The sequence below is a fragment of the Pyricularia pennisetigena genome, assembly GCF_004337985.1.
Source record: "Pyricularia pennisetigena strain Br36 chromosome Unknown Pyricularia_pennisetigena_Br36_Scf_13, whole genome shotgun sequence".
Taxonomy (NCBI): Eukaryota; Fungi; Ascomycota; class Sordariomycetes; order Magnaporthales; family Pyriculariaceae; genus Pyricularia; species Pyricularia pennisetigena.
Window position 1 is genome coordinate 470,724 of NW_021940925.1, and position 24,894 is coordinate 495,617.

The window sequence follows — 24,894 nt, forward strand, 5'->3', positions numbered from 1 at the left end:
CCGACCCAAAGGATTGAGCTCCCGACCGCTAACGCCGACCTCGAATCCAAATATCGCCGTTAAATGGTATTACCTGTCCTAAATAATTTTAACGTGCATTTTAAAATCATTTTCCCGTATATATACCTTTTCGAGCGGTTTATTTCGATCGACGAACTGCTAATGCATTTCTTAAAACGTAAACAATGGAATAGGGGCGAATGCGTTATCCAGGATATTGTCGTAAATGCCATCGTCGACGGCACTTTTTATGTCATTTTTGCTCGGAAAAGTATGGCGACAATTTCGGGCATTTTTGGCATTTCGGTTATTTTAGACGAAAGCGGATTATCGGCCACCGTTACGTTGGTACCCGAGGCTAACGGTACGTTTATTATCCGCAAATTAGCCGAAAAATACGGCGTTAACGGCAACGAGGCGCCGTGGTTAAAACGTTAATTACTTTTTTTAAACAATAGCACGTTAGCAAAAAATACGGATATATTCGTAATACCTAACAAATTTAACGATTTAAAAAACCGTGTAACGTTTAAATTGCCGTACATCCTAAACCATTTATTCGGTGAATTAGTATTTGTTAACGTGGGGGTTAAACCGCTGGTAGCTGTTATAATCGATATATTTGCTCGTATAGCCACCTTTGTTTATACGGACGGTTAAAAAGTGGTTAATTTGCAATTTATCGAAAATTTACATTTCGAACGCATAAGGCGCCGGGTTAAAATCGCGCGCGAGCAGGACCGCGTTTTCGACAGGATTTTGGACCAATAAATAATTATATTAAATAGTAAATAGCTGTTCGGATTCGATATTATTATGGATAAGTTAATTAATTATCCAAAAATGGCCGAAATTGGGCCTATAATCCTAAACGAAATCCATAGCGATTTTAATATTTACAATATTTTTAACCGGCTAAACCCCGATAAAAACGAAAATTTGGTATTTATTAACCCGCGCGGCGTTCCACTGTTAAACGATAATTTAAATAAAAAATTTGAACGTGGTAATTATTTATATAATATTTCGAAATTTTTTTTTCCTTAACCGGCTTTTTGGAAATCCGGAAACGGTTTTTCAATTACGTTGCTAACGGCGATTCGTATTGGTTTATAATCGCGCCTTATCCGGGTTCCGATACGATAAATAAAACCGCCCATTTATTAATCCCCGAATTAGTAATTAATTAAACGGTAAAACGTTGGATTAAAAACGTGGAAAAACGCAGTATCGAATCCTTCGAATTGCGGGTTAAAGTCGGCGAAATAACTTATTTTATCGCGGATTGCGTTTACGTTTTCGGCAGGGATGCTTTTTGGGAAATTGTCCTTTTGTTCCTGTTCGGGTTTAAAAAATTTAACAACGTCGTCGATTATTTGGATAATGGTAGCGGTTCGCTATTTACGGAGCCGAAGTTAAAGGAGGTTTTCGCGTCGTCCGTGCAGCCAAACGCAGATTTGGGAATAGCAAAGATTCAACGCACGCTTTTTAAAACAAATAGTGCGGATTAAACACCTTCGTTACACTACGGTGTCGTGGACCAGCCCACACCTAGTTCCAGAATTAATACCTTTTATACGTCAGTTCATCTTTAATCGTCAAAAAATCACTCAATTGTTTATCCATCTTTTTTATATAGTCAAGTATGTATACTAACTGCCTAAACCATTTATCCCCAAACTTTACCTTTGTTTGGTAATACAGGACTTTGTTAGGCCGCCGACTATCCCTTCACAGGTTAAACAAGGCAACCATTTTATAGTATAACACGTATGGACACTGGGTTCTTTTTAATTTCTTTCCAAGCTCATCCTCCCGGTTAATTGGATCAAAGGGATTACTTACTAGATTATATTTTGCACATTAGCATTTATACGCAACGCATTTGCCAAGGTACATTTTTCCACAGGGTTATCTCCATTTAGGATAAACCCCAAATCCATCGTACGAACTGCCGCGCCTGGTTTAACACCGAAACCATTGCCGTACTTTATTGCCTGTAAATTAATCGCACGCAAATCGGAAACACCCAAATATATCCCTGTATCCATTGCCGGGTGGGATGTTATAACCCCAAACTTTCCAAAACTTTGAACCATGCTTCCAGGTTAAAGTGCTGGATCTAATCGAAACCAATTTAGTTTATTGTCCAACCGTTTTCAAACGTGGCGATTTTCCGGTCGCGAGGAATTGCATCGTTTTGGTACCAAATTGAAAAGTGATATTTACCCGCAATTACCACGAACGGCGGAACGTAAAAACCGGTCGCGCCAACGCCCTGGATTACTGTAACCCATTCCCGATTACCCGGCTGCCTCATCTTTATATTGGAACGTTTTTCCGCGCTTGTAAAATTTACTCGGTGGTGATTTAGCCAAACATCGTGTTAATATAACTGCAGCTATAATTTTTTGATTTTAACATTAAAAGTTTGGCACCAGTGGAGTGGGCCATGGGTGTTATCGTCGTTTTTACGGCAAAATCAGGCACAACCAATAAGACATTGTTTTCGGCGTACGTGTTAAGCCAATGTCAACCATCCATTGGCCGATTCTGATTCCCAGTTCTCCAGGTCAAAAGTTATTTTTAAATGAGGTTAATATCGGCTTTAAACAAAGAGATAGATTTGTAACGACCCGTGCGGACACTTTCCGGGCTTATTATATAAAAGTATGATTCCCTTCAACAATGGGGAAGCTACCATTATGTCGCCATTAAGGTGAGCTTTAAATAAATTTCCTACACAATATTAGCCACTTTTGCCTTTTCCAAAATCTCCCCAAAAAAACCACCATTCCTAATAATTTTCCACTTATACTATAGTAAATTCGACTACGTTACCTGAAATGTTTTTTGGAACCACGACAAGAGAGAACAGCCATTTTCGATACATTTAGTACCAAAATCAGCTTGAACAAGCGATTACGACCGGAGTATTGAAAAGTTATAAGCTTGAGGAGGATATTAGGCAGTGGTTACAAGAACTTCAATTTTCCGAGTTATCAGAAGCCATGGCGCAAAATTTCAAAGAGGAGGGTAACAACGAAAAAAGGAACGAAAACACGTAGAAGGACTATTACTTTACGTCGAGTTTGCATGGCACATTTGAAGGCTCACGACACGGAAGCCTGTTGGACTCCGATAAATCCAATATCTTTCCGATAACCAGCCCTAATGCGTCCCAATCAGCAGGGGACTTCGAGAGCCTGCCAGATACTGAATCTATACCAGGGTATAGCCTTAATTAGAGGTTTGGCAAGTTCATGAATAACGACAATGTTTTGCGGAAAATTAAGGGAATTTAAGTGTAAGGAGATAAACAGAAACCAAAAAAAAACTCGAACCGGAATCCTGAGGCCGTTTAACAAAATTTATATTATACCAAAACATATTAAGGATTTTTTTTAAAGCAACCTGTTGGACAGGCGCCAGGTTGATAAGATTAATGAAAGAAAGTGGAGTGACTTAACTGCTTACGAAATCAATTTTGCAGGTAACAGTTTACCGCCGGCGAGGGGCAGGACAACCCGGGCAAAAAGGATTAAAATAAAATGAAAAGAAGTTTTGTTTTCGTGTCACTATGGTGCTACAATCAAGTATCGGGTAACCTGTTTTTAGGGTAAAGTACACTTGGGTTAAAGCAATGAACAATGTAACTGGATAGTATTGGTAGCTGAGGTGGTGGTATGATCGTTTGGTGTTAACAGGTTTGATTATTGGTGACCCTTTGAGCCGACAGTACCCATCCCAGACCCGGCCGAGTAAATGCTCGAGCACGGCCTCAGTGAATAATTTATCGAAAATAATGAAGCCAGTGACAATAAGCTAGGTAAATCACTCACATCTATTTCGAGGTTTTGGCCGATGTTCCAGAGCAAATATTGGACGTTTGTAGCTTATTCAAATTTGGATTTTACTTCATTTTCGGCCATCCTTATAAATGAACGTCTATACTGAAAACGGAGGATGGATTTACTCCAAACTGTATTTCTGCTTTTATTTGGTAAATAAACCTCAAATAGTTGAAGTTTATGCGTATCGTCATCCATCGTTCTAATTTTACCTCTGCCAATATGCCATCGACCTCGCGCCATTTAGATTTGCCCAAATCAAGTACTAAGCGGAAAAGAGAAACCGGTTTTTGGGAACCATTTTGCGCAGGTAAGCGATGCGTGAGTTTTGTTTTCAAATTTTGCTAAGTATCAATATACCTAAATCGCAATACTACCCTGCCGCATCCCGAGGCCATTATTGGTCCTAACGCATACATTACACAGGATGATGTTAATATTTCCAAAACGATGAACAGGTTGCTCGCATCCTCATTTTCAGGGGTAAAAAGAATCGTGAATTAAATCCATTGCAACTACATACCAATCTTCTCCAATTTATTTGAATTCTTCGGTGGAGCGGCACAAGTCTTGTGTAATATATGTGACGATGTCAGACGTGCGGAACAGGATATGGTTAGATTATTGGTCAAAAATAGAGGGAAAGAATTCACCTTTAATCAGCCGCGATGGAACGCTGCAGGATATGCTGTTATTTGTCGCGCCTTTGCGTGTGGCTGATGATGAAGAAATTTCTGGATTCTTGTATCCTGAGATTATCAAGTGTGGTACAACAAATTCTCAGTGAATTGTTAGGAATTATCGGCTGGGGATGTGCAGACAACATGTTAGTTGCGCATTCCTTTAGTGTAGAATTAGGACTCCATATTAATGTATTATCCCCAAATTGCAGAGCAGATGTGAAACGTAGCGTTGACCGTGGCTCCTGGCTGCTTTAGTTTCTGCAACGTTAGCGCTAATAACCCTGTTAATCGTATCGAAAACGTTCCAGGGGATAATACACATATTTCCATTAAACTTCCTGCCCTAACAGTTTAAATGGCAATAACAGGTAACATTTACACCGGGGCTGGTAGCAGGTACGCATTTATATTTGCGGGTTTAATTTTGCAGGCTAACCAGCCGCGAACCACTCTCGTTTTGACATTTTTAACCCTGACTTAAATCGACTTCGGGGATAAGCAGGTTACTGGCAACCGGTGTTATGCCCAGCTACGGATTAACGCTGTGTGCCCTAACCAAGCGAAAAACGCTGCAGGTTTTCTTTTGCTTATTCCCTACAGCTGGTTGCCTTCCGTTACCGGAATACCATTTTCGCTATTCCGTTAACCCCAGGGATTGTTACCTTTTAATATGCGGTAAATGGGGCTTTAATTGATCGAAAAAGCGGATAATAAACAGGTATGGTCGACGATATTGAACAAAATTGATTCGGTTTTCATTTTGGATGTTTCCAAATTTTGCTAAGGAAATCGAAATGTGATTTCCAAGTCTGTTAGGACGCCGGCGCTATCGTGGCAAAATACGTTGGAAAGCCTATTAGATAATTTTCGATTTTTTATTAAATACGCTTTCGGGTTTTCCATCGTTTCGGTCCTTCGAATATTTTACCTTTCCATAAATATACGCGCATATGTTTTTTGCGACCAAATCCATTTAAAAGCTAATTAAATGTTTCGTTCTGGACGACTCGTAAGGCAAAATTGAACGTTTCCTCGTGGGATTTTATATTAACCTCTCTACCCCGAAATGGCAGGTTGGGTTAGCGGAGTTTCGGGCCGTGTGGGAATACCCGAAACAGTGCAGGTGGGTGCCTTTTTGATAGGCGTATATAAAAAAGGACGTTAAAACCCTGTGGCAATTTAAGGGTACAAGGATATTCCGGGGGAGAGACCTTGTTAGGGCGGGTAAAGGAAATTAAAGTAAAAGGAAGGTTTGGTTGGGTGGGAAAAGTGGTTTAGTCCGTATTGGAAGGGGTGGGCGGCCCGATCGGGGGTTATACATTCGTTTATTAGGGGGCCTTGCCGTGGTTTTAGCAAAAATCTTTTTGATGTCCTCGTGGTTTTTATACCGTTTTGTTAACACTTTCCGTATAACGTGTTTCATCAATACCCTGGATATATTAGTACCCTGGACATTTTTCGGTCCAGCTTCATCTTTCCTTTTCAACACGTAACCTTTTAACCAGCAACAATGGAATTATCAAATCGCGAAACGCAAATGATATTTGCATTAAATGAGCTTCGATCGAACAAAAAAGCAAATATTAGAAAGGTTGCACTTCCTTACAATATACCCAAATCGACGCTTTATGCGAAAATGAAAGGCGTTACTTTTTTAGCCGACCGTAGGCCCAGCGCGCAGAAATTGACGGAAAGCGAAAAGGAGGTGATTGTCCAATATATATTGGACCTGGATTCCCGAGGGTTTCCGCCTCAAATTGCTAATGTGGCCGCAATGGCCGACCATATCCTCGTTACGCGGAACGCGCGACCGGTCGGTAAACAATGGGTTTATCGCTTTATCCAACGACGTATAAAATTAAAAACGCGTTTTTTTCGCGTTTACGACTTCCAAAGGGCTTTTTGCGAAAATCTTAACGCGTTAAACGCGTGGTTTCGATTGGTAACTAATATAAAGGATAAATACGGTATCCAAAACTGCGATATTTACAATTTCGACGAAACCGGTTTTATAATAGGCCAAATTTACGGTTATATAATCGTAATTAGGTTTGAAAAACGCGGGAAAAATAAGGAAATACAGCATGGTAATCGAAAATAGGCAATTGCAATTTTTTGCATTAATAACGACGGTTATAATATACCCTTATTTTTCATCGTTAAAAACGTCCACCATTTCGCGCATTGGTATATAAAAGGCGGTTTTCCGGTATCCTGGCGTATAAAAACTAACCCCGATGGATAAAAAAACAACGAAACAGGTTTAAAATAGTTTCAACATTTTAACAATTATACAAAATCGCGGATAAAAAACGCATATCGGATATTGGTACTCGATAAATATAATAGCCATTAATCGCCCGAATTTGAAAATTATTACAAATATTATAATATTATTCCGTTTTACCTGCTTATTTATTTATTTTACCCAATTTAACCGTTTAACGTCGGAATATTTAATGTCCTAAAACGAACGTACGGTTAAAAATTTAACGATTTTATTTAGGCCCATATTACCAGTATTAGCAAAATCGAATTCTTTTTAGCTTTTGCCGCCGTTTATAAAAAACCAATAACGAAAAAAAACTATAGCCGGAAATTTTCGAAGGGCCGGATTTATCCCCCATAACCTGGAAGCGGTTATATTTAAGCTGGATATACAATTACGGACGCTTTTACCCAAAAAACCTGTTTTTCCCAATACCAGTACCTGGGTTTTTTAAACGCCACACAACCCAGCAAAAACAATTTGTTAATTTACTCTTATTAAATCTCGAATTAACCGTTATTAAAACAGTTTTCCGATTCCAATTTTTAAAACAGTAAAACAATTGGCGAAAGGATTAAAATTAATTGTTTATCGGACCACACTTTTTAAAACAGAAAACCGCAGTTTTCGGAAGGCCAACGAAATATTTAACAAACGGCGCAGGGCCAAAAAAACACGTATCCACGAAGGAGGAGCATTTACTGTATAAAAAGTTTAAAGCCTGTTGCAATTGAACAATGCAAATGATCCGATACAGGAGGAAAAAGGTGAAAATGGGGAGGGAAGTAGTGCGCGACCGGCGATTAAAAGACGCTGTGGTAATTGCGGCAAAACTGGACATAATGCACGCACCTGTCAGGAGGATGATAAAATATCCGATGTACATACTTCCGATTGTATTATAATAAATTAGGCGATGCTGGCGTTGCAGTTTTAGCTAATATTTGTATCGAATGCGAAAAGTGTCCAGGGTATTAATATGTCCAGGGTACTGATGAAGCACGTTACAACATATTAACAAAATTAGCACCAAACAACAGTTTACAGTGGCTAGAAAGAACAATATACAATTACTTTCTGGGTCTGTTGTACATTAAAAATCTTAAAATCAGTTAACGAACGCGAGGTCAATTAGTATCAAAACCCTTTGCGGGCGCAATCTCAATGTGGTAGGCGAAGCCCCATTCGCGCCCTGTTTAACTCTCTCCTTAGCCTGACCGCCCCCTAATCAACCTGAATCCTGCAGATAAATTAATGGTGACACCCCTAATCTCCGAGCTCGATAAATTTTTTACCCCATTTTTGAAATTTGGTGTTCCAAGCCTTTTAACGATCGATATGGTTATTAATTTCTACGTTAGAAGGTTATTAGTTAATTGAAATCCAAATTAAAAATAAACGGTTTTAATTACCCTCGTTTGGACAGTTCGTAGAAATATTTGACCCAAATGGATTGGAAAGCTGGTGCTATAACGTAAAAAATTACCAGCTGTCAATACGCCATCCTAACGAGGGCAAGCTTCTGGTTACCGAGTCGTTGCCTTTCATACCATTCCAAGCTGCATTTAATATGTTAGCCCATGGTAAATGAGATTAAAGGGACTAAAAATATAAGAAAGGTTTTACTGCTTGTTAATATCCGCCTGGATGGCATTGAAATTTCCACCATCGATGTTAAAATTTTAATCTTTAAGGTGTAAAATGGTTTGAAATAGGTCCGAATATTTTTTAAACAGCCGTTCGAAATTATGTAGCTTGTAGGTAAGGGGAATATTTTGTAATTTTATTAAATTGATTGTACATTAGCTTTAGGCTGATATTCTTTTGATCGACGAAAAGTTATAGTTTTAAACACTTATTTAGTAAGCACTTTTTTTAATTATTTTCGGAGCTTTTCCTGATTTACTGGAAAATAGTCGGGCTGCTTCACAAACGGTCCACTGGTATTATTTCCGCCTGTGTTCGTTATTGTCCCGGTTGCGTGGCGCTCGTGTTTGCGCAAAATCCAGTCGAACACAAAGTCTCGCTTAAACCCTTTACTGTTAAATACCTTCCCCACGATTGCACGAAGGTGGTTGTAGTCGGGTTTATCTTCGGGACGAAAAGTCTTTAGGTGCTGAAAATAATTAAGCGCGTCAGGTAGACTACGGTAGAGATTTTCGGTGGAAGTTCTAACCACCACTGACCAACTTAAGCCACCTCGGAAATAAAGTAGTATGCGACCCAATAGTTCCATATCCTTTTGTTGTTAAGTTTTGGTATGGTCGTTAATATGGATTTAACTGATAGAATGTTTCTGAATAATAAGAAAATATTTACCAGATCGATCCATGTTAGAAAGTGAGTTGAAATTAGTGGCATAAATGAGATTTCCATCTTTGCCCTTGCCTATTCGAAAATTTTCAGGTTGGACGCCTCCGTGAAATGCTGATCGTTGATGGACGGATTCGAAAAGGGAGATAACCTGATGGGCAATAAGCAAAATGGTTTTAAACGAAAATCGATCGTTACAAAAGTGGAAAAAATCCTCTAGACTTGGTCCAAGTTGAGTAGTGGCCACTACGCTAAACTCAGGCTTATCGCAAATAAAGTGAACGAAAGGGATGCCGATATTCGAAGCTTAGTTTTCGCGCCTTACGTAAATCGACTTTTTTGATTTCTAGATACGCAGCACTATCCGGCACCTCCTCGGCCAGGCCATCTTAACCGTCATTCTCGCTTTACGCATAAGGTCGCGCGATAACGAATTTTACAAGCTTTTTAAAGAAGTTTCCGCTACCGTGATTCTCATTTCCCAATATAACCGAGGCTATCCGGGCGCGTTTCTACCTAAGCTAATTAGACTTTTGCTGGCTTAAACGAATCCCTCCTAAACACAAACCCATCCTCCCTTTTCCTTATATCGTATTATTTTGGTTGCTCCATCCCCACAAACCACTAAACCGCGGTAAATACGTCCCCGCCACCGAAACACGACCCTCGGAACCGATAATACCCATCCCAGACCCGGTCGAATAAATATTCGAACACGGTTTCGGGCTCGAATACGGCGGCGCAACGATTTGACCATAATGCCCAACCACGACAGGGGCCTGTTTCGTGACCAGGACTTTTGGACTGCCGTCGCCGCCCGACCGCTGCTGCTGCTTTTTTTGCTGCTCCAAACCCATCCTGTCCTTAATTTTCAAAATTTGCCGTTTAAGCACCTTCCATAACCGCGTACGTTTAATGGGTAACGGGGCAAATATGGCCGATATCCAAGCCGGGTTTCCCGCCTCGGCCTGCTTACGGATCCATTCCGGCGGCGGTGGGCAGGACGGCGGGTCGGGGAAGACGTTTGTGTCGACTTTTTGCTTACTGCTGCAATTACCGCCCCTGACGCAGCTGTTCGACTCGTTCCTGATATTAAGCCTCCAGGGCCGGCGCCGCGGCTCCTCCGCCGTTTGTTGGTTCCGGCTAATATGGTTGGCCGTCGTACCGCTTAATATCGGGTGGTTCGATCCGGTTAACGACTGCTCCATTGGAACGTTTTAAATTTTATTATTGGGAATGGTTTGCACGCGTTATGGTGTGCGAGGCGGCGGCCTAGGGGTGCGTGAAATAGATTTCAGGGTGCAGCGAGGTGCTTTTTTGGGTGCCGTGCGAGGTAACGGTCGCGGTGGTGAGGGTGGTCGTCTGCACCAAGGGCGCCCTCCAGGTTATTTGAGGATATGTACAAGGGCGCCCCCGGGGCAGGGTAATGGTCCGAATATTACGGGCTTACACCGGTATCGAAGGTGATTGTTCAGGTAATTGGGTTGGGATTTTGCGAACTGCAATCCTAAATGCGCTTATATAATAGGTTATTTTTGCGCATTCCCAATCGATTTTAATTCCATTATGCCCCAGTAACCCATTAATTTAATTTAAAGGAAAGAAATACAGCCCGGTTAGCCGGATGGGAAGTTAATCACCGTCCAATCGTTTGATGGAAAAAGGTAGTAAATATATGCTATGGTTTAATGCGATAAACTCCCTTTAATATGGAACCCATTTGTTTAGGGGATCCTGAGGTTAATACATCCAATAGATTCGGGCGTAAAATCGAGTGCCATGATTTGAAGAATCCGTGCCACCCAGATAACTGTCACGGCCAGGGTAAGCATAGCACGGAAGCTAGTCTATTGGCGCTTATCGACGAAGATTCTACTTTGAGCAGAAGAAAGGAAACAAACAAAGTTCTGAGCTTGACGCGACGTAAATAAAGGTATTACCCTGGTGGGTCGTTGGTCAGGGGTCAGGGTTAGGGTCTGGTGATCTTATGGTCCAAATGTCACATAAATCATTGAACAATATTTTAGGTGTTACGCAAGAAAGTAATAAAATATTTAGGACCAACTTTTACCTATAATTAAATATGTATATATAATAAGGCACCCTAAAAATAATAAATATGTTATTTTTAATAATATTTAGAAATAATATAGAGCTTCCCATTTAAAACCCGAGGACGTATTATTAAAGGGAGATGAAATTGTATTAACAATACAAAATAGGTTTAAAAATTCTCTTAAGTAAAAAACAATTTGCGAAAGAAATGGATGTAAATAATAGAACGATATAAAAAATAATATAGTAAGAACACATGTTTATGAAATTTAAATACGGCAATTGGATATAACTAATTATACACAATATTAAATGAAAAAAACGCCAAATTTAAACGCAGATATATTGTGTCACGGCCAGGGTAATCATAGCACGGAAGCTAGTCTACTGGCACCTATCGACGAAAATTCTACTCTAAGGAGAAAAAAGGAAACAAAATTCTAAACTTAACGCGACGTAAATAAAAATATCACCCTAATAGGTCGTTGGCCAGGGGTTAGGGTTAGGGTTTGGTCATCTTATGGTCCAAATGTTACATTACCCTTTTCCAAACCTCGTATATCGACGCAAATAATTATACGAAACTTTTATTAAATTAACCATATCGTCGCTTTTTCTTTTTACCGTTTAATTTTCCATATTTTAATATATTATCCTCCTAATTCGGTTCGTCCAATTTATTTTCGGTAGCGGTTTTTATCCAAATTACCAATTGTTTCGGTGGTTTTGCGGCATTTTTATATTTTTTGTGGAAATCGTTAAAAGTTATTGTTAAATTTTTGAAATTTTTAACCGGGTATTACGTATTGTTTGGATTACATCCTTACTATATAACCTGGTATTGCAATATTTTATTCCGGCCAAATAATCAGGACGTTAAAACTTTATCGATTACAAATTTTAATTTTCCGTTAATCTTTTTTAGCGGAAACGGTTTTTTTTTTATTATAGTAATGGGTTTATTGCGGTTTTGCGGAGGCGGTTTGCGTGGAACAAATTTCTTCCTTTAAACGATTTAAATACGTCCAAAATATAATTATATCCTCGTTTTTTTAAAATTTGCCATAATCCGGTCCATTATAAATCCAATTTAATCGTCGGTGCGGTCGTCGGAAACCCTTTTTTTTAACGAAAATATAATCGTTAACCCCAAAATTTATTGGTCGCCGTTTTTTGTTAATTTATTTTTCTTACCTCGCCTGCGTTTTTAGCGCGTTTTAACGAACCAATTTTTGGACTTTTTTAATCTGGCGGACGATTTGCAGGGTTTTTCGTTTTTGGTTTAAATTAACGGTCGTGGTTGGTAGGTCGGTGGACAGCGGATTTCGGGGTTCGATCCCAAATATTATTTTTAACGGGTATATACTAAAATTGGAATACTACGCGGCGTTGTAGGCAAAATCCAAAATAGGTAAATGTACGCTCCAATTAATTTGGTATTTGTCGATATAAAACCGTAATTTTTAATCCAATTTTTAATTGGTAATTTTTACAGCATTTTATATTTGAAGGTGCAGGGCGTTACCGTATTGGTATTTAATATCCGTAAATTTATTTATCGTCGCTATAAATTCGGAAATAAACGGCCCGGCGTTATCGCTAATCCAAACGAAAAATAATCCTAAAAAACGGTATAGGTATCGGTAATATCGGGAGGCCAAGATTTTTGCTGTATCGGTTTTTTGTCCTGGGATAATAGCTATTAGGCGATTAAATTTACAAACGAACACCTATACGTAATTGTATCCGAATTTGTTTTTGGGTATATCTTTTCCGTTAACTGTTATATATTCCTAAACGTAATTCGGTATCGGTAGCGGATATAATAGGCCCGGGGTTTTATCGTATTTATTTTTATTTCGCTCGCAATTGTAACAGTTTTTAATATATTTCCGAATAATTTAATTTATATTTTCCCAAAAATACTGTTTTTTAATTCTTTATATCGTTTTATTTTATCCTGCGTAAGCGAATATTTTAAGTTCGTAAATTTCCCGGATTAAAATGGTCCTTAAAAATATATATCCGTTTAAAATCGTTTCCGGGATTACTAATTTTCCTTAATATTAACCTAATTTTTGTTCTTCGTTTTTTTATCGTATTAGGTCTACTAAATTTGCGCCGTTTATTACGTGGCCGTTTGGGTCGGTAATGTTAACGGCGGCCACCGTAAATGTAATTTTTTTAAATAGGATTAAAATTATTATTCGTTTTTTTTTTCCCGAATTTTAACTGTTGGAAAATTTGCCGTTTTGCGGGATAAAGTATCGGCGGTTATATTATTTTTACCGCGGCGGTATTAAAACGTAATATTAAAATTGGCCAGGAAATTTGCCCAACGCATTTATGTTACGACCAGACAAGTTGGGCCAGTACCAGTAAGGCCAGGCGGGGTTACACCCCTCCTAACAACACACGGCCTGAAAAAACACCGACCGACAGGAAATAAAATTACGTAAGGGAAAAGATCACGTAATACCACGTAATCGCCAAAAAAAGTGATTACAATGATCTGTAAAACCTCGATTGGGAATTACAAATTAGATAAATTAAAGGAAATTACATTTGGAATATAATTTATATAAAACGCGTTTATTGCTATGTAAATAAATTCGATTTTAAAATTGCTTAGCAGCAATTAAACTTTAGTTAACCTCAATATTTATTTAAAAACGATTATAATTTTACCCCCAATTATTAAAAACCCCAATTACCCATTTTAAACGCTTAATTGCTTTAACCCATTATATTTTACCATAAAAACAGGTTACCCGATACCTTAATCGTAACATTTTAATTGCTTTTATTCAATATTTTGCTTTAAAGCATACCGAACAATATCGCCGAAATAATATTTTCCAATAAAACTACCCCTTAAACCCTTTTTATTATTGGCGCTCCGGCCAACGCTAACGCTTTGCGCCAAATGGTCGCGACGTTCCAAACAAAAAATCGACAATTCCAGGAACGAATAACCGAACAAATTAATCGAACCAATAAAAATTATATTAAATATTTTTTACTATTATCTTATAATAGCACCCCAAATACCTTGCAAGGATTTTTTACGGGAACCCGGGCCTAATTTTACTTTAACGAAAACAATTTCGATAATAACGCAAAAAAGGTTATTTACGCAGCTTCGCTATTAAAGGGCGATGCGTTTACCTGGTTCGAACCAATTTTACGAAATTATTTGGATTACAATAAGGAAAAAAACTGTAAAATTGAAATTAACCGCATTTTCGACGATTACGAAAATTTCGAAAAATGTTTTAAAAAAGCATTCGGTAACCCAAACGAGGAACGTACGGTTAAACGTAAATTGGTACGCCTTATTTAAATTAAATCGGTATCCAAATATACCAGTAAATTTCGATAAATTACCGCTAAATTATTATGGGGCCCCGAAACCCTAATAACACGCTTTTATACGGGATTTAAAAAAAAAATTAAAAACGAATTTGTTAAAAAAAAACGACCCGATACTTTAATTAAATACGTAAAATTAGCAATTAAAATCGATAACCGATTTTACGAACGAAAATTGGAACGACGCGAAAAACGCAGCGTATGGGGACCAATTTTACGATAAACCAATACAGGACGCAAATACCAATACCCCAAACCGCCTCGCCAATATAATATTTTTAACGGAATATATAACGGATTTATGGACCTTAACGCGACCTAACACAAAAAATTTCGCAAAAATTCCAAAAATGGTAAATATTTTAAATGCGAAAAACCAGAATATATAGCTAAATTTTATCCCCAAAATTTTCCGGATTTATACCCCGATTTTAAAAAACCACGAGGATTAAATGCTACCACCCACCAACAAATATTACCGGATTAATATAATTTGAAAAACTGGACCGTATATTACGACGATAATTATATAATATATAATAGCGCAAAAATGGACGCAGGATAGTATTTATAAAAATTTAAAAGTATTCGGACCCTAGTAATAGGAAACCGCGTACCCATTAAAACCAGACCACCGGTATAGCTACGCAAACAAAACGCCAAATTACCCGAACCTACGGAATTAAATACTTTAAAAAAAAAGAATTAAAATTATTGGGACAAACCCACCGTATCCGGATAATCCAACAAACCCCAACGGACGAATTTGATAATGAATTAAAAGACGAATCCAGCGAAAAAAAAACTATATTTTTAAACCTATATAATATAACAAAGGAAAATAATTTTTATATATATAAGAAAAAATTTATCGATTTATACCGAAACGACCAATTAGTGTAATTTCCCGGAATACTATTTCGAATACAGGTATAAAACCCTATAAAACCAATCGATCCAATTTTCGGAAACCACCCAATTTTGGATACCAAATATCCCAAATATACAGAAATTTTTTGGGTAAAATGTTTTAAAAACAACTGCGGATTGCATTTTAGCAAAAGAATAATCCACGATTTTTTTCCACGACGACGTAAAACAACAGGTATCCACGAAATATATACCACCACGGAACTACCCAATTGGGAAATTAAAATAAAATTTAACACCGAACCAGCGGTAATCTTTACCCCTTATAACGATCACCCTATAATATACTATAATTAAAAACAATTCCCATAATACGAATGCACCCGAAATATTTGCAAAATATATATATTAACCAAAATACAGGTATAGCACGAAACGAAATTACGATAACCAGGACCCGCACCTATAACCAAAATCGTGTGGAACCTTAACGTTAAAAATAACGAAATACCCACGAACGCACGAAAAACGTTTGCATTAATAGGGCACCGATTTAAAAAAATCAACGTTAAAAGCAGTTATACGCCCCGAAATAAAAAGAATAAGGACCCACGACGCGAATCCAGCGAACCAAAAAACTAGGACAACCAAACGGTACAGGGTACCAAACGGTAGCAATAAAAACGGAATAAAAAACCTTAAACGCCACGTAAACCACGAAAACAGTACACGAATATATATTCCTAAATATACGATTTAATGGAAAATTTATACGAACGTTTTTTAACAGCGGAGCATAAAGTAATCACATTTTTCCAAAAATCGTGAAAAAACGACGAATATTTTGGTAATAAAAAAAAAACCATATCGATTATAAACCGCGAAAGGAAAGGTAATTTTATACGGGAACGGTACCATCGAAACAAAGACCGTATACCTTTGGATGGAAAACTATAAACGAAAAAAATAAATTACTTTGGATATTACGGAAATAGGGAATAAAAATATAATTTTAGGAATTCCCTGGTTTAAAAGGAATAATCCCCGGATAAATTGGACTATAGGCCAAATTTAATGGGAAAAATACCTAATTATTAGACGACCTCCAGTACAGCAAAATTTATATAAAAAGTATAGGGTACGGAAGGATTAAATAAAATAAATGGCGTATTTATAGGAAAAACGACCAACCCCGGAGCTAATATCGGAAAAAAAACGATTATTTATAAGTTAAAACTAATTCAACCATATAATATAAATTACGAAAGAATAGACCAAAAACGGCAAAATCCCAAAAAAATACCAAAATTATATACGATTATTTAACTAAAAATTCGAAACAGGATTACCCGAACACAGTCCATTCGACCACGAAATACTATTAAAAAAAGGAACCCAACCAAAATTCCATAAAATATACGGTTTAAATCCGATACAAATGGAGGTTTTAAACGAATATTTCGCGGAAAACCTCAAAAAAGGTTATATTAAATTATCGATATTATTAGCAGGATACCCAATTTTTTTCGTACTAAAAAAGAACGGAAAATTACGATTATACGTGGATTACAGACAATTAAACGATATTATAATAAAAAATTGCTATCCGCTCCCATTAATAGGAGAATTTCGAAATATGTTTTACCAAATACAATGGTTTACGATATTAAATTTTAAAGGAATATATAATTTAATCCGTATAAAGGAAGGCGAGGAATAGAAAACAGTATTTCGCACCAAACGAAAATATTACGAATACCTGGTAATGTTTTTCGGTTTTATTAACGCCCCCGCAACTTTTTAAACTATAATTAACCACGTTTTTAGGGAATGTTTAAATATTTTTGTCGTTATTTACCTGGACAATATCCTTGTTTTTTCCAAAACGTTGGAAAAATATAAGAAATACGTCCACGAAATTTTACAAAAATTATGAAACGTTAAGTTTTTAATTAAACCCGAAAAATGCATTTTTTATAGCAAGCAAATTAATTTCCTAAGATATATTATCGCCCCTGGAAAAATCAGGATAAAAAAATTAAAAATCCAAATAATAAGGGAATGGCCCTAATTACAAAATGTAAAAAACGTTCGGGTATTTTTTGGATTCGTGAATTTTTACAAAAGATTTATTAAAAATTACGGCGCGATCGCCACCCTATTGACCGATATAATTAAAAAGGATTTAGAATTCCAATGGACGGAATAAATACAGCAAATTTTCGAACAATTACGAAATGCAATAATATAAAAACCGATTTTTAAAATACCAAATCCAACGAAATTTTTCGAGATCGAAACCGACGCATCCGATTACGCAATCGGAGGATAATTTAACCAACGAAACGAAAAAGGACGCTTGCATTTTTGCGCCTTTTTTTTGCAAAAATTATATAAACTAGAATTTAATTACCAAATCTACGATAAAAAACTTATGGCTATTATCCGAATATTTAAAAAATGGAAACCACAATTATCCGGAATTAAATACGAGATATTAGTTTATACGGATTATAAAAACCTGACCCATTTTATTACCAGCAAAATATTAAACAAAAAATAAATTAAATGGGTAAAATTCCTATTAGAATTCCATTTTAAAATTATTTACCGAAAAGGAGTAAAAAATGGTAGGGCCGACGCCTTTAGCAAAAAACTAAATTATAAAAACATAATACCCGAAAAAATACGGAAAATTTTTACGGTAAACAATAACGGAAACCTTTTACCAACCCACCGAAATCTTATAACGACTAACACGGTAATTATACCAAAAGAAATACGGGAAATCCACGAAAGCAAAGCTTACGGATACCAAAGAATTTCCAAAATATGGAAACGGTTAAAATAGCATTACAATTTTAAAGGAATACGATAAAAAGTACGAAAAACTATTAAAAATTGCGAATTTTGCGCAAAAAGCAAATCCGCCAAACACAAACTTTACGGGTTTTTACAACTTTTACCAACCCCTAATAAGGTTTGGCAAACCATTATAATGGATTTTATCGTTAAATTACCATTTTCCGAAAAACTATTTATTAAAATTAAATACGATAATATATTAATTATAATGGATAAGCTTACTAAATACGCCTATTTTTTATTTTATAAAGAAAATAGCAACGCCGAAAAAATCGCCTATATATTTTTACGAATAATTGTTAACAATTACGGATTTTTAGAAAGCATTATTACGGATAAAGATAAATTTTTTATATTAAAATTTTGGAAATTTTTAATGGAATAGCTAAGAATTAATTATAAATTATTTACAGCATTCCACCCACAGATAAACGGATAAACAAAACGAGCAAACCAGATATTAAAATAATATTTAAAATATTATGTAAATTATAAACAGGATAATTGGGTACGACTATTATTTACAGCATAATTCGTATATAATAGTTTAAAAAACGAAAATATTAAAACAACCCCGTTTTATACCAATTACGGATTTAATTTTACGGTATATGGAGAACTAAAAACCACGATTACGGCCCCACGAGCCGATAAATAAATAAACGAATTACGAAAATTCCACCAAAAATTCCGATAGGAATTGGAATTCGTACGAAAAAAAATGACCAAATACGTTAACCAATATCGGATAAAGGGACCATTTTTCCAAGAGGGAAATAACGTTTATTTTATTCGACGCAATATTAAAATATAACGACCAAATAGCAAATTTAATTTTAAAAAATTTGGACTTTTTAAAATCGATAAAAAATTCAGCGAAACCAATTACAAATTGTTATTATTAGGAATTATAAAAATCCACCTAACGTTCCACGTATTATTATTGGAATTAGTACCACCCGGCACCAATATACAAAAAATAATCGAAATCGACGTAAAAAAAACATACGACGTCGAACGAATACTGGACCACAAACGTAACCACGGTAAAACAAAATATTTTGTTAAATGGGAAAATTACGGGTACGAAAAAAACATTTGGGAATTTTTTAACCATTTTTAAAACTGCCAGGAATTATTCCGCTAATATTACCAGGAATTGGATTTGCGAGCAAATTAACCAAAAAAAAAGGACGATTTAAAAAAATACTATTTATTATTCCCAAAAACTAAAAACCGATTAAAATTCGAAACCATACCACCAAACGAATTTACAAAAAAACGATTAATATATATTATAAACCAAAATACACGAATAAAACAATTTACCGACCGAATATTGCGCAAAAATATTTATTTTATCCAATAAAAAAGGATTTAAAGGATTTATTGGGAAAATCGAATCCCAAACAAACTTGGAATCCGGAAAAAACAATTCCAGGGATATTTTAGGAAAAATTTCGGCTAATCGCCGCCGCTTTTCCTGCTTTATTTCTTTACGTTCCACGCGATCCAATTCCTCCAAATTATTAATTCCGCGAAATATAATTCGTATTATTTTTTTAAATTATAATTTTTTTTGTTTTCGCAAACGGAAAAGTTTTAATTATTTTTCCTGAATTTTTTACTGTTTTACCAAAATATTTTTTTCCAAAATTTCCATTTTAGTATTGAATTTGGAATGTTGCCGACCGATATTACGTAATTGGGTATTCGAAACACCCAATACGTCGTAATTAAAACGGTTAATACGGAAATATTCGATACAACGAAAGGAGTTTTACGGTAATATTGCGTAACGTATTATACCGCGAAATTTACAATAAAAATAAAAAGCTATATCCACAAAAAAAGGAAAAAGGGAAGCAAAAAGGGCGTGGCGACGTTTTGTCGACAAACGACCAAATTTCGATTTAATTACGCGATTAAATATGGCGCGAAAAAATTAATTAGGAAAAAAAAAAGTTAAAAATAAAAATTAAAGGAATACGGACTATTTAAAGGCTAAAGGGATTTGGTTAAAGGAAAGGAAACCTAATATTACGACCAAATAAATTGGGCCAATATTAGTAAGGCCAAGCGGGGTTACACCCTTTTTAATAATACACGGTTTGAAAAAACACCGACCGATAGGAAATAAAATTACGTAAAGGAAAAGATTACGTAATACCACGTAATCGTTAAAAAAAGTGATTTTAGTAATTTGTAAAATTTCGATTGGGAATTACAAATTAAACAGATTAAAGGAAATTATATTTGGAATATAATTTATATAAAACGCGTTTATTACTATGTAAATAAATTCGATTTTAGGATTGTTTAGCAGCAATTAAATTTTAGTTAACTTTAATATTTATTTGAAAACGATTATAACTTCACCCCCAGTCATTGAAAACCCCAGTTACCCATTTCAAACGCTTAGTTCTTTTAACCCACTGTATTTTACCATAAGAACAGGTTACCCGATACCTTGATCGTAACACGGGGTAACCTAATGGTTTCCTCATCCTGTCTTCGTCGTCTCATGGGCAGATATCTGCGCCAAATCTTCGCCAAAACGTCCAAACTAACATTTTACCAGTGTTACAAACTGCGTATTATCTACCAATAATACTTAACCAAATAATCCACCTTTTTTGGAAATTCTCACCGGGTGGACGTCGATTTCCCCTAATATTTTTTGGTTTAAACAACCATCCAAAATTCCTTTTCATTTTTTGTCTTCAACCGCGATTAAAAATATTGGAACCGATAATTTATTTCCTCCGTACTGGCAATCGTTTTACGGACGCGTTTGTAATTATTTGGTTGGTTTGCAACTTTAAATTTTTGGAGGGAAATGTCCGAATTAGGGGGCCGGTAAGGTATTCTTTGCTGGATATATACCGGTATATTTGCAATAGGCTGAGGTCGATTGTGGAGATTTTCGCAATTATATTTAACGCAATTGCGCTGTTCGTTTAGTAAATTAATCCCGTCCAAATCTTTATAGAGCAAATTATTTGCAAAAACAATGGGGTTTAGTTCGAATAATACCGATAAATTGGCCAAAAACGCCTTTTAATCCTTTGCTGGAACCGGTATAACGACCATTCGGAGCTGGGATATAAAACGATCAAAATTTATACCGCAGTTTGCCAAAAACGAATAGGTCGTAATGCGGGAATGTTCGACAGATGCGGGAGCTGGAATAATTGCTAACCTTTTAATTGCGTTGTCGTGGTTTAAAATCGCTGTTTTTAAAACTTTTTGGGCGTATAGCTTAAAATTGACGGAAACGGTGTTATCCAAAATATTATAACAAATTATAAACCCCGTAACGTGTTGGTTAATATTAAAATTATATCGCCATAAATAATCCGGAAATATACCTTTTATTTCCAAATAATCGTTTTTGTTTGGCGATAATTAGTATTTTAAAAATAAAGTGATATTATCCTTATCCCCCTTTTTTTTCGAAAAACCACAGTAATCGTATTCGTGTAAAGCGCTGGAGTTACGGCGAATAAAGGATTATCCGGCTCCTGGGTGGATTTGAAATACCAATTTGCGCTCCCTATAATCGGCCAAATATTTATTTACCAAAGGGTGGCAATTTTGCAACCAAATTCGATATTTATACCCATCGGAAGTTACTTTATTTCCTGTTATTCCCATAAACACGTTCCCGAATTTATTATCGATTATAGGTTTTGGTAATAATTTTGTATGGTATCCATGTTTCCGTAGTTTACGGGCAATCCAATCCAGCGAAAAGTTGGAAGGTTAACCCATTTAGTTAAATATTTTTGAAAATGGCATGCAAGGCTGTTACTGCGGGAAAAGGTGTCGAGGTATTGTGCACATTTATAGGGTCGATTAGCCGCATCTAAAACCGGTTGGCCAGGATGTAAGAACGTATACATTTTGTGATTGCTTTATCCCTATATGGTAGAAGTTGCCGCATAAGATGTTTGGGCACGCAAGGTTTGTTGCAGTAAGGACAGTGAAGTTTTGCGTCGGTTGTATGTGGTAATGTGCCATAACGGTTTTGAAAACCAAGCTCACTGGCTAGCATCTCTCTGTTCATCCGAGCCTGCGTTAAGGGACTCTGGGTGCATGGGAAAAATATTCCGCCTTAAGGGGCCACGCCATTAGCCGTTATATGACACAAGACTGGCTGATACTGACCGGATTCCGGCAGGGTTTGCAAAGCTGCTGCTATATCGTGTGTAGGAATGTAAATAATGTTGAGATCATGGTAATTTCCTGGCGAGTAGCCATGGTCGGGTTCGATGCCAAATGCCTCCTCGGCGCCGTTTTGAGCTTGGTTTGCTTGCTGCATCACCTGAGTTATCGACCGCAGGCACGGCGCCGATATTTGTGCTTTTACTTGCGAGGTTGTCGTGGCATTGGCAATATAAAATACGTACGACGCCGCCTGACTCTGGATGTAATTACCATTTTAAGCTGTGAACCTGTCGCCAGGGTTAGCCCTTGAGCTGTCGGGACCCATATGGATTTCTGCCAGATCCAAATCGTCCGCCCCGGGGCCTTGGTAACTGCCACCAGCGTGGCTCAAATTACGCGAGTCCCGGTCCCTCTTCCTCTGCTCTCTGGCCTTACTTCCTATTATTGTGGTCAGCTCAACATTCAGACTTTGTGCTTAGTTGATATGGATGTACGTATTAATCCGCTGGGCTAAGCGGTTTTGATTGCGCTTTTTCTCTCCTGGATCCGTGACCTGAGACCAGTCGTTCGACTTGTGCTTCGGCTTGCTCAAAGAGCCGGGTGTCTTTGAATCCTGGGGCGATGACGGCATATCTAAGTAATCGGGTTTCTAGACTGCCTGAGGATGCCTTTTCTTTAAATAGTTTATGAGATGACACTTAAATGGGTTTGGATAATGAATCCTGCTAGAGTACGATGTTTGTCCTGATGACTTAAGTGTGCTTCTCCACCTCGTGAAAGCCTTTTTGGACCACAGTCGGTCGCACGGGGTTCCAATCTTAGTAAGGGGCGTTGATGGAAAACATGAGCTCCGAGAAGCAGCGGGAAACCAGAGCGGGATGGCCGCTGCAAGGGAGATTTTTGGATTCGACGATAACAAATATCTCCCGCTTTACCACACCCCATTTAAGGAAACGACCGAGATAACCATAACCACGGAAGGTGACGGGACCCCTGTACAGAAAAAGGTTATTAAACGCGAACGAAATACGGTCCGGTTCCCAGACCGCGTCGAGGAGGTCTACCACCTGCTTTCGCTCATTTTCGATCACCAGTGGGACACCGGGCCGGATGGCGTGGCCCTCAAAATGCGTTTTTCGCCACGCCTGCGGCTGGAGGGCTTTGACTTTATAGACCTGGCCGCATATGCCGAACAAATCCACCCAAAGTTCTTGGAGCTCAAAGCCACGGGGAAAGGATGGGTGGACTTTGTGAAAGCACCAACGGTCCGCGCAGTTACTTTCTTTGGGAATGGATTTGGGGACCTGCCTACATCAGCAATGCTTTGTACGGAATTTCCAGCATTGCTTTTGGACCCCCCTATACCACCCAACAATGAAATGGCTTTACACAGCAGTGGAATAGAATTAGGTAGTAAAACGCCAGTACAATGCAGCCGGCATTGGAAAACCCTGACCAAAAACAAGGACATACTGGCAATTACAACGAGTCTACTAAAGCAAATCGCGAATGGCCAGGATGGGAAGGGTTAAGAGCGGTGGGAATTAGTGCCCGGCCTTTATTGGCTGGACCCCAGCGGAGTCATTTTCAAGCCAAACGAATGTGGTACCAGGGGCGGAGCTGGTGTGACAACTTTCGACCATACCCAGATTTTCCTTTCAATTTTCGAATCTAAAGTCGCGCCTCCCCGACTTCGCAGTCCTGACAAGCTTCCCGAAGATGGGGCGGTGGTTTTTGGCCGCAGCGGCATCCTGAAGCTCTATTGGCCTAACGCCCCGGAAATGACGCCCACAGTCGACGAGCAGGAGGAGTAGTCCAGCATGGGCAGCGGTTTAGGCGCGGAAGCGAGCGAGAAGGATAAACAGCCGGCCACCTCCAAATCAGGCGACAGCAGCAACAGCTTGGCTACAACGTCACGTCTGTCGAAGGTGTTTTCCACCCTCAGGCCCAAAAGGGGATTTGAGGATGGCACAAAAGCTTCGAGTAGCACTTCCATCTCGCTCTCAAGCGCGGCTAGCACGAAACGGCGGTTGTAAGCTGTCTGGAAGGGAAGTCAATGGGACATTGCCTGGGTTAAAGGGTGGGACCATATGACATTCACTAACTTCATATACACAGACTATCCAAGATGACGAAGTTGGATGCATGGCACAGCGCCTTGCCAATATCGAAGCGTCAATTTCAACCTAGGCCGAATTGGATGCTTTAGAATCGCGAATTACCATTCTTGAGACCAACTTCGATTCAGATGCAGGGGAACGGATCGGAATAACAACAGGAACTTGCGGCAGAAAATGGGGAATGGACATGGCCAGCAAAGCTACCAGAAAATCGGAAAATTGAGGCTGACGCGTGAACTGCTTCCTGGATTTCTGCAAGTTTATCGATCGCTGTTACTCCTGTACCTGCCATCAGCACAGCCGGCCTGGTAGCACATCGGATGACG

The 24,894-nt window shown here is 37.8% G+C and overlaps 2 protein-coding genes across 2 annotated transcripts; one reads left to right on the plus strand and one right to left on the minus strand.

Moving 5' to 3' along the window:
* Positions 1-9,700: 9,700 nt before the first annotated feature.
* On the minus strand, positions 9,701-10,324 carry PpBr36_11112 (uncharacterized protein; the record flags this gene model as incomplete). The annotated part of the gene is made up of 1 exon (XM_029898215.1): positions 9,701-10,324. One exon carries the CDS (start codon positions 10,322-10,324, stop codon positions 9,701-9,703), a length of 624 nt encoding a protein of 207 aa, XP_029743457.1.
* Positions 10,325-23,326: 13,002 nt separating this feature from the next.
* Positions 23,327-24,262, plus strand: PpBr36_11113 (uncharacterized protein; the record flags this gene model as incomplete). The annotated part of the gene is made up of 2 exons (XM_029898216.1): positions 23,327-23,713; positions 24,098-24,262. 2 exons carry the CDS (start codon positions 23,327-23,329, stop codon positions 24,260-24,262), a joined length of 552 nt encoding a protein of 183 aa, XP_029743458.1.
* Positions 24,263-24,894: the final 632 nt, after the last annotated feature.